General features: G+C 32.9%; 1 protein-coding gene across 4 annotated transcripts in view; it reads right to left on the reverse strand.

Annotated features, from left to right (window-relative positions):
- Positions 1–10,838, reverse strand: part of LOC123552917 (uncharacterized) — a 66,678-nt gene that overhangs the window by 29,652 nt on the left and 26,188 nt on the right. For all 4 annotated transcript variants that reach the window (XM_053541466.1, XM_053541465.1, XM_053541464.1 and 1 more), the window contains one exon: positions 7,813–9,816. In XM_053541466.1, the coding sequence (XP_053397441.1) occupies positions 7,813–9,816 (2,004 nt within the window). The remainder of the gene's footprint in view (positions 1–7,812; positions 9,817–10,838) is intronic.

Genomic DNA, 10,838 nt, shown 5'->3' on the forward strand with positions numbered 1-10,838 from the left:
GTTTTCTTTTGTCAATGCATTTATTTCTTCCAATTTTTCAGACATACTGAAATTCACATGTTCCAAAGACTGCTTTGTTTGATTTTCTAGCATGCTAACCTTTTCCTGTAACAAAGAATTGTCACCCTGCAACTCCTTGATCAGCAAATCATTTTCTGACTTTACATTTTCTCCTTCCGTTTTGAAATCCTCAAGGTCTTTTAGCATTTTCTTGTACTGATCTTGAAGATTTCTAAAGTCACTGCTAATCATTATATTTTGTTTGTCAAGATCAATAATCTTTTTCTCTTTCTCAATCATTAATTTATCTTTACTTTCGCACTGGCTCCTTATTTCAGTCACCCACTGAAATTTTTCTAGTAACTGTTTTTCAATGTCATCTTTCTGTGTTTTAAGAATATCATTCTCATTAATTATTTCAGCTTTATCTCTCTCTAGTATTCCAATCCTTTGCAAGAATTTACTAGCTTCTGCATGAGCACTTTCAGTTTTGACTGTCACTTGTTGGATTTCTTCCAACAAAATACAAATCTGAGTGTTGAAACTAAGCTCTCTGTCACTTGTTTGTAAATACAAGTTGTCCATTGCTGTCTTTGTTTCTGAATGTGCATCTTTTTCATTGCACAACATTTCTTTGAAGTTTCTTACTTCAACTAAAATTTCATCATTATTTGCCTTCATGTCTTCTTTTTCCTTCTGCAGAACTTCAATTTGTTTAGAGTAGTCATCTAAGATGTTTCTTAAATCTAACTCTTTTGTAGCTGCTTCATCCATTCTTTCCTCAAACCTGTTAATTAGCTTGTCTGTTCTTGCTTTAGCATCCACCATCTTCACAATTTCACTACCTAATGATGTATTTGCTTCTGTCAAGTCTGTAATCACTTGCTCCATTATACACACTTGGTTGCTTTTGTCAAATAACTCTTCCTGCAATTTCTCTGTAGCACTCTGTAATATAACATTTTCATCAACTGCCTTTGATAACTCAATAGATTTTTCATCTAGAGTATTCTGTAACTCATTCAATTTGCTTTTCAAGGTTTCAACATCACAGTTTAGTTTATTGTTTGTTTCTTCTGTGACATTAAGAGAATGCTGAATTTCTTGTGATTTGCTTTCCAAGCTAGCAACTGTTTCCTTCATCTGAACAATTTCCTCCTTCAAAACACATTTATCATTACACATGACTGTTAGCTCTGAATCTTTGGCTGTTATATTCTTCTCACATTCTGATACTTTCAGCAGCAGCTCTTGCTTTTCAATCGTCAGTTGTTCAATTTGAGAATTTTTGTCTATACACATTTTTTCTTGGTCTGTTGCTGACATAAATAACTCATCATGTTCATGCCGAAGCATAGTATATTTCTCTTGAAGGGCTATAAAAGCTTTTTCTTTCTCTCTTAGACACTCTTCACAAAAGCTTAGTTTGTGTTCTAGTTCATCTCTAGCAGCTTCTGTGTTCTCTAAGTTTGAACTGGCATCATCCAACACTGACTGCATTTCATTTTTTTGGGCATTACAATTATCCATCTGAGTAACAAGATCTGTTATATTTTCTGATAAAATTTCTATTTTAAGATTCCTTTCTTCCTTCACTTTTAACAAATTTGCTTCTAATTCCTGTATATTATTTGCAAGGTTACTAATCTCATTATCTTTCTCTGACAAATTCTGCTGTAGCTCATTGATAGTTACATTGAGTTTTTCAAATTCAATTATTGCATTGCTCTTTTCATATGCATTCCTGTCAATTTCCTCTTCCTTTGATAACAAATCTTTCCTGAGATTCTCAATTTGGTATTTACAATTTTCGGTTTCAGTTTCTAACTTTTTCCTTATAGTTTCTAAATCTTCCATTTTAGCTTTTGCTTTCAACAGTGATTCAGTATTTTCTTTCAATTCTTTGCTTGAAACATCTGCTGTGTCTTGAAGATCATTTATAGTTTCTTTCTGTGTGTGAATTGTGTGCTCCATTGTTTCAATTGTCTTTTCATATTCATGATTCTGCTTTAAAGTCAAGTCCATTTCTTGAAGTTTCATATTTAACTCTTTCTCGAGCTCATCCACTTTATCTGTAAGGCTTTGTTTATCAGCAGAAATTTCATCTAGAGCATCACTTTTATGTGACAAATCACTTTCAAGACTCTTTCTTATTTCAGTCATACTTTCCAACTGCATTTCAAAGTTTTCTATCTTGTCACAATTTTCCAATTCTGTAGCTTTAAGATTTTGTATTTCTGTATTTTTGTTTTCAATATCCATTTCATAGCCTCGTTCTTTCAATTTATGATCCTGTATCACCTTGTTTTTTGTTTCTATTTCTTCCCTAAGCCCATTAATTATACCGTCTCTTAAGTCAAGGACATTTTGCATTTCTTCGTTAACAGTTAAAGATGTATTTTTTTCTTCACTTGTAGTCAGCAGGTCTTCTTTCAATTTTGTATTGTCCTCTTTCAAATGAGAAATTTCAGCAATCAATTCTTCTATCTTCACTGTCTGTTTATGGCATATTGTTTCCAACTCGTCTTTTTCTGTTGATAATTTTTCTGCATCAAGCTGAAATGATTTAAGACTCTTCTCAATTTTCACATGTGAAGCCTTTTCCATATCAATTTGGTCATTCAATGATTGCACTTTGGTTTCTAAATCTTCTATTAGATTGTCTGCAGTCAGCAGTCTCTGTTTTAATTCATCATTTTCTCCAGTGATATCTTCAAGTGATTCCTTCCAGTCTGCAATCTGTTTTTCAGCATCTTGTATTTCTTTCATCAGACATTTATTTTCAGCAATTCTTTCATCTATGTCTTGCTGCAGTTGAATCTTTTCACTGATAGTTACAGCAAGTTTATTTTCACTTTCCTTAACCTGTTCAGCCAATTTTTCCTTTGCATTCAATTCTTCTGTTAATTCAAGTTCTCTTTGCTCCAGTGTTTCCAAGTGGTCTTGTGAAGTGATTTTCAAGGCATTCAATTCAGACTCAATTATGTTATACTCTTGTAGCTGCTTGGCACTCTCTTTCTGCATCTCAGAAATTTTAATGTTCACAGCATCATTCTGTTCTTTTAATTCTTTTATCATAACCTTCATTTCGTTTTCTTTCTGAATTGCTGCCTCAAGATGTTTGTTTTTCTCAGTGAGTTCAGATTGTGTATTTGATAGTTCATATTCTCTATCACCAAGCTGATCTTGCAAAGAGTCTAAAATATCTTCCATTTTAGCATTTTTCTGGGACAATGCCTTCATATTTTCATCAGATTCTAATATTCTTCTACAGAAATCTGCAACTTCATGTTTTTGGTCTTCAGTATCCGACTGTTTAAATGACAGAAGATCTTTTGTGTTCTTAAGAATTTCTTTATTTGTTTGAATTTCAGCCTCTAAACTTGTTTTTTCATGTATGAGCTTCTCCTGTTCTTTTCTCAATGATTCACATTCTATCATAAGGTTTTGTTGTATCTGGTTTTCATTTTCTATCTGTTTATACAAATCATTTTCTTTCTGAAGTAGTTTAACTTTGTCTTCTTCAAGATTTTCAATTTCAATTTTAAGCTGACAAACTTCAGACAGAACTTTGTTCAAACTAGACTGAAGACTTGTATTTTCTTTTTGAAGACTTTTGTACTTCATTTGTTGTGATTCGTTGGTTGCTGTAAGTGAATACTTCTCACCTTCTAGTTCATTATTTGAATTGCAGAGAAGTTGTATCTGCAAATGAAGATCTGACAATGTTCTATCCTGTTTGGTATTGTGAATATTTAATTCCTCACAGACATTTTCCTGCTCTTTCACCTTTTCTTTTAACTGAATAAGTTCTGTTTCATTGCTTTCTAAGTTAAATGATATTGTCTCAATAGTATTCTCCTTTAGTTTTACATTTTCTTCAGCTGCAAGTTTATCATTCAAAAGCACCTCATTTTGTTTTGTCAATTCAACAACCTTACATTTCAAATTTTCATTTGACTCCTTTAACTCGACTAACTTGGTCCCAAGTATTTGATATACACTGCTTTGTTCATTACTCTTGTCTGTTAATGATTCTACCTGACTTTCCAAGTTTTTTATAGTTTGAAGAAAGACTGAGGTGTCTTTTTCATGCTCTTGTTTGACTTGCTCACTCTCAGTATACAATTCTTTTATTTTATCAGCTGTTTCTTGAATTTCACAATCTTTTTCATTCACTAACTTAGTCAGTGCTTCTAATTCAGTTTCATGATTTTTTTCTGTTTCCTTAAGTTTTGCTTCAAAAGCAACATTTTGAGTCTGACTCATTCGCAGCACAGATTCTATAGAACAGTATTTCTGCTCAGACTGATTCAGAAAATCTTCAAGTTGGCAAATTTGAGTTTTCAAGCTGACTTCAAGGTCTTCAAATTTTTTAACTTTATCACTGAAACACTCTAACTCTTCTACCTGTTTCTGAACCAACAATTCTTTAGAATTCAATATACTTTGCAATTCTGACAATGACTCATTTTCTTTTAGCATTACATTCTCAACAGTTTCTAATCTAGTTTTTAATGAGCTGATCTCCTTTTCATGACCTATATTTATTTCAGTTAGGTTTTCAATCTCTTGGCTATGAAGACTCTTGTTTTGCTCATCTTCTTTTCTCAACAGAGCAATCAAATCATCTTTTCCAGAAAGTTGCATGTAAAGCTCTTCTGAACGTGATTTTTCCTGATCTATTTCAGTATTGAGTCTTTCAGACAATTCCTTGCACTTGTATTTAGATTCTTCAGTAAGTTCAACTAAGTTCTGTCTAAGAGAACTATTGTCAGTCTTAAGAGCCTCCAGTTCTTCATATTTGTCAGCAATATCTGACTCAAACTGACATATTATCATATTTGATTCCATTTTTAGTTTTTCAAAATTTGTCTGCAGGTCCTGGTTTTCTGATCTTAACTCCTGAAGCTGGGTTTTGTTTTCTTCAAGAGCTGCTTCAAGTTCTTCTATTTGACAACTTTTTCTCTGATCTCTGTCTGTGTGCTGAGCCTTTTGTGCGCTTATATCAGAGGTTAATTGCTTTACCTCTTCTTCTAGACTTTCGACTCTATTCAGCCAGTGTTCTTGAATTTCCTTTTCCTTTATATTCAGTTGACTAGATTGTTCATTATACCTGCCAGTCAATGTTTCTACCTGACTTTCCAAGTCTTTTATTGTCTGAAGAAAAACTGAGTTGTGTTTTTCCTGCTCTTGTCTGACTTGTTCACTTTCAAAATACAAATCTTTTATCTTATCACTTGCTTCTTTTATTTCACAATCTTTTTCATTCACTCTTTTCTTTAGCGCTTCCAATTCAGTTTCATGGAATTTTTCAGTTTCCTTAAGTTTTGCTTCAAGAACAACGTTTTGAGTCTGACTCATTCGCAGTGCAGATTCTACAGAACAGTGTTTTTGCTCAGACTGATTCAGAAAATCTTCAAGTTGGCAAATTTGAGTTTTTAAGGTGACTTCCTGGTCCGCAAAATGTTTAGTTTTATCACTGAAAGACTCTAATTCTTTTACCTGTTTCTGAATCAGCAATTCTTTAGAATTCAATATACTTTGCAATCCTGACAATGACTCTTTTTCTTTGAGTATTTCTTTCTCAACAGTATCTAAACTTGTTTTTAATGAGCTGATCTCTTTTTCGTTACTTTCATTTACTTCAGTGAGGTTTACAATCTCTTGGCTATGAAGACTTTTGTTTTGCTCATCCTCTTTTCTCAGATGAGCAATTATATCTTCTTTTTCACAAAGTTGTAAGTACAGTTCATCTGAATGTGACTTTGCTTGACCTATTTCAGTACTAAGTCTTTCTGATAATTCCTGGCATTTAGATTTTGATTCTTCATTTAGTTCATCCAATTTTAGGCTAAGAGAATCATTTTCAGTTTTAAGAGCATTCAAAGCTTCAAATCTGTCAGCAACAGCTACCTCTAATTGACGATTAATCAAATTTAATTCCTTCTGGAGTTCCTCAACAGTTGTTTGCAGGCCCTGGTTGTCTGATCTTAACTTCTGCAGTTGGATTTTGCTGTCTTCAAGAGATTTTTCAAGTTCTTCAATTTGACATCTTTTTTTCTTCTCACTTTCTGTGTGCTGAACCTTTTGTGCATTTACATCAGAGGTTAATTGCCTTACCTCGTTTTCAAGACATTCTACTCTATTCAGCCAGTTCTCTTGAATTTCCTTTTCCTTCATTTCTAAATGACAGCGTAATTCTGATATAGTTTCCTGATAACCATTTAACTGCAATTCCAGTTTTTCCATATTTTTTTCAGAATGAGATCTGTACAATTCATGACTAGAATTAATTTTGGCAATTTCTAATTCCTTCTCCTCTAAATTGCTTAATATTGCTTCACATTTTGAATGTAAAGATACATCTTTTGCTTTTAAGTTTTCTAATACTGAATGTAAATCTTTGGTTTCAGTTTGCAATATACTGACTTGTTCTTTGAGATCAATATTTTCCTCTCTGGATTTATCTAAATCAATTTGGCACAAATTTATCTGAGACATGGTTTCCTCTTTTTCTCTTGAAATTTTATCAAATTGTATACATTTTTCCTCAAACTTTAATTGAATACTGTTATTTTCATCAATGAGCTTGTGATTTTTCTTTTCTACTTCACAAAAACTTGTTTTCATTTCCTCAAGTTTAATACTTAAATGGTCAATATCACTCTTTTTATTAAGCATTTCTTTATCTAATGATTCTATATTTGCTTTAGCTTTACTTAATTCTTCTTCAAGCTTTTCATTTACAACAGTCAATGTATGGATTTCTGAACGTTCTGCATCAAGTTCATGCTCTAATTTCTGCCTATGTTCATTATCTATGGCAATTTTTGCATGCAGGGAGTGACCTAGTTGTTCATATTCCTTTACAGCTGTTTCTTTTTCAATTATCAAATTTTCTATTTCTTTACACTTGTTATCAAACTCCTGTTCCAACTTATCATGCGAAAGAGTTACATTATGGATTTTAGAGTCTTTTGCTTCCGCATCAAATTCTAATTTCTGTACATATTCATTTTGTTCAGCAATTTTGGTATGCAACAAATGTTCTGATTTTTCATACTCATTTGTCAAAACTTCCTTCTCTGCAATTAATGTTTCCATTTCCTCACACTTTTGCTTCAAAGTACATGTTAATACATGATTTTTTTCAGTCAGATTGGTGTTTTCTTGACTCAACGATGAATGCGTTTTAAATAATTCTTCCTCCTTTGCCAGCAACTTATTATTAGTAAGCTCATTTTCCACTAGGAGAGTTTCAATCTCTTCACTCATTTTCATTATTTTATCTTCCTGGTTTTTTATTAAACTAATTTTGCAATTAACATTCTCTTCCAGACTTTGACATTTGTTTGATAATTGTTCTAGTTTGTCCTCTTGCTGTTTAAGGTCACTATCTTTTCTGGCTACTTCATCTTGAAGTATCAAATTTTGTTCTTTTTCTGAATTTATTTCAGTCAATAATTGATCTATCTTTTTGGATTTCGATTCAAGTTGACTTTCTATCTTGTTTATAATACTAATTTTACTTTCTTCAGTAGATTTTATTTTATTTATTTCTTCATGCAAGTGTTTTAACAGGGAGTTTTGGTCAGATTCATGCTGAGACAAAGAATTAACTTTACTAGATAGATCTGAGACAAGAGCCTGTAAGTCTGACTTTTCTACAGTAAGCTGATCATTAGTGTTTTGTACAAACAACAAAGAATTTTGTAGCTCAGACAACTGTTCATGCAATACATCACATTCATGCTTCATGGCAGACAACTTCTCATGCTTTCTATCACATTCATGCTGTATGACACTAACCTTTGAGATCAGGCTGCTGTTTTCATCCCTAGCTGCTTCCAGTTCTGCTGTGATGACCTGGTTTCTGGTTTGTTCTTCAGTTTGTACAGATTCCAGCTCTTGCCTCAGTAAATCCAACTGCTTCTTATGCTTATCCTGTAAGTCATCAATTTCACATGCATGATCCTTGAACAACTGTTCAGTTTCAACTTTTTGCTCAGTAAGTTTATTATCTAGGTCTGACACCTTTTCATTTAACTCCTTTATTGTACTTGAAAATTCTTTATTTCTGATGTTTAAGTCCTCAACTGACTTTGACAGAATTTCACATTTCTCTGCAAGTTCAGCTTTTGCATTTTCAATTGACACTTTTTCTTCCGTCAGTTCTTCCAATGAGTTTGACAATTTATCACATTTCTCTGACAGATCTGCTTTATCTTTCTCCAAAGATGCTATTGACTGTTCTAATTCTACTACTTTCTCATTTACTGACTGTAAATCCCTTGTCAATTTTTCTATTGCACTGTCTTTTTCAGATGCATCACCATGAACAGCATCTCTTTCTTGCTTTAATAAATCCAGTTCTGAATTCAAATTAAAAATTTTATCATCTAACTGTTTACATTTATCACCTGACTCTTCTAATTTAGTCTGTAACTGTTCACACTCTAAAGTTTTCTCGCTAAAAAGGGTTTCCCTTTCCTGTATTGCATTTTCTTTATCAACTTTCAGGTTTGTGTTTTCTTTAACTAAGTCTTCATTATCTGAAATTAAAGTTTTGTTCTGACATTCCAGTTCTTCTATTCTTGATTTTACAGCAACAATTTCCTTCTGACAACCTGAAAGATTTTGGTTCAATTCATCTACATTTTCTTTGAGTTCAGTAATCACAGCATGTTTATGTGAACACTTCTGATTCAAAGCATCTTCACTAAGCCTTGCTGTATCTAGTTCCGAACACTTCTCTGCAAACTTATTTTCTAAAGAATTTAGTTCTGCTTGCAAGGAATGTTCTCTTTCCTCTAGATGGAGACTTTTCTCTTTTTCTGACTGCAAACTTTGATTAGCACTTTCAAGTTTGTCAGTGAAATCTTCTCTTTCAGATTCTAGCACTAGATTTAACTCACAGTTACTCTTTATGAGCACTTCTTTCTCTTCTTCTAGAGTCTTTATTGAGTCCTCCTTTTCTTGAACTTTGTCTAGCATTTGCTGTTTTAAAGTATCACATTCAGCCTGTAAGTCTTGAATATTTTTATCATTTTCAGTTCTAACATCTTTGATATTTTCCTGCATTTTTTCTATGGTTTTATCACATGTTTCTTTTTCAGCTGTAAGCTCTGAATAACAGTTTTCTAGTTCTGTCAACTGACTGAGTAAAGACTGAGTTTTTGTTTCAAACTCTTCACCTTTCACTGATTCACCTTCTTTCAAAACTTCTATTTCTCTCGCCTGTTGTTTTATGTGCAACTCAGATTCCCTAACTGTATTTTCTAACTCTGTTTTAGAGTTTGTTAGTGAATCTATTTTGTTATTCAAATCCTTCACTTCATTTTGTAAACTTGCCACTTGTGAAGCTTGTTTATCACATTCTGTTTCCAAGTCATGTTTACTTGATACTAAACTATCCACGTAAGTTCTAGCACTCAATAAATTTTCTACATCATGATTCAATGATTCCAAAAATTCATTTATTTCTGTAGTCTTTTCTGAAACATCGTGTTTTAGTTTCTCACATAAACTTGTCTCTACACTGAACTTTTCCTGTAGATCTGACAACTCTGATTTACATGATTCCAATTGCTCAGAATTAGCATGTTTATCTTTCTCTATATTCTCCAGAAGTTCATTTTTCTCACATACTGATGTTTCAAGTTGTGAAATTTTCTCTTGTAAATCAGTCAATTTTTGTGTCTGCTCATCTGCTGACATCGTGAATGAAGAAACTTTTTCTTGTTCCATGTTTAAATGGTTCTTTAGAGTCGAAATTTCTTCTTCAAGGGATGTCAATCTGGATGACTGTTGCAGCTGAAAACAGGAAAATAGAATGAAGCCTGACATTTTATCTTATCATAATGTCTTATTGAAAATGTCAAACTTCTTCCAGGAAAGGGAGACTACTGGGGTTTAAAGGTTGGCAAAACAAAAATCAACAAAAAGTATACATAAAATTACCTCTATCGCTCCATTAGCATACATATTCAGATTTGTATAGAAATTATTATGTTATTAAGCTACAATCCAGATGCATTTAATTATAATTACAACTTGTTGACTACTTTTAACAGTCATATCAAAAATTCTTTTAATTGCTAAAAACTTACTTTTACTTTTACATGTCATTACAAACAAAATAAGGCCAGAAATCTAGTATAACATAAACAGAAGTCATGGACACTGAGTGAAGAACATTGTACAAAGTCTTGCAATTTGAGCAGCAGTATTTTGTTCTATTTTCATTTGATAACAATATCAATTAGTGCAATCTGTAAGTGTTCATTATGTGTGTTTACACAGTAAAGTTGTAAAATTAACAAAAGTGCTCAAGTAACCTTGAAAATAAACTTCAATGTCTCAATGCTTGCATATATTTTTTCATTATTTCCACCAAGATATCTATTTAAGTATTTATCTATCATTTTTTCAAAGCAAAGCAAGCATTTACCTGCAATTAAACAATAAAGTCAAGGAAGAGGTCATTTAGGGATTTTTCTAGAGCGGAATAGCAGGGCGCAGCGCCCTGCCCATTTTTAGCCCCGCCCTTCTGCCGGAAATCGCCGCCCTTTTGCCTTTCTCCAGCGCCCCTTTGCCCTTTTAGCACCGCCCCTTTGAGCATTAATTAAGTATTTCTAAATGAACTGCCCATCAATCATCTGTCAAAATACCATCCCAGATAATTGTCAATCGATACGAAGTCCTGACAAGCACCGACTATACACAGGTGCTGTGTATTTGCCCGAGGCATGTATGCAGTATCAGTATGCAGACGACGACGACCGACCGAATCGTAACAAACAACAATTAGATAGGTCAGCAATTAAAGCAAACTG

The sequence above is a fragment of the Mercenaria mercenaria genome, chromosome 4 (genome assembly GCF_021730395.1).
Source record: "Mercenaria mercenaria strain notata chromosome 4, MADL_Memer_1, whole genome shotgun sequence".
Taxonomy (NCBI): Eukaryota; Metazoa; Mollusca; class Bivalvia; order Venerida; family Veneridae; genus Mercenaria; species Mercenaria mercenaria.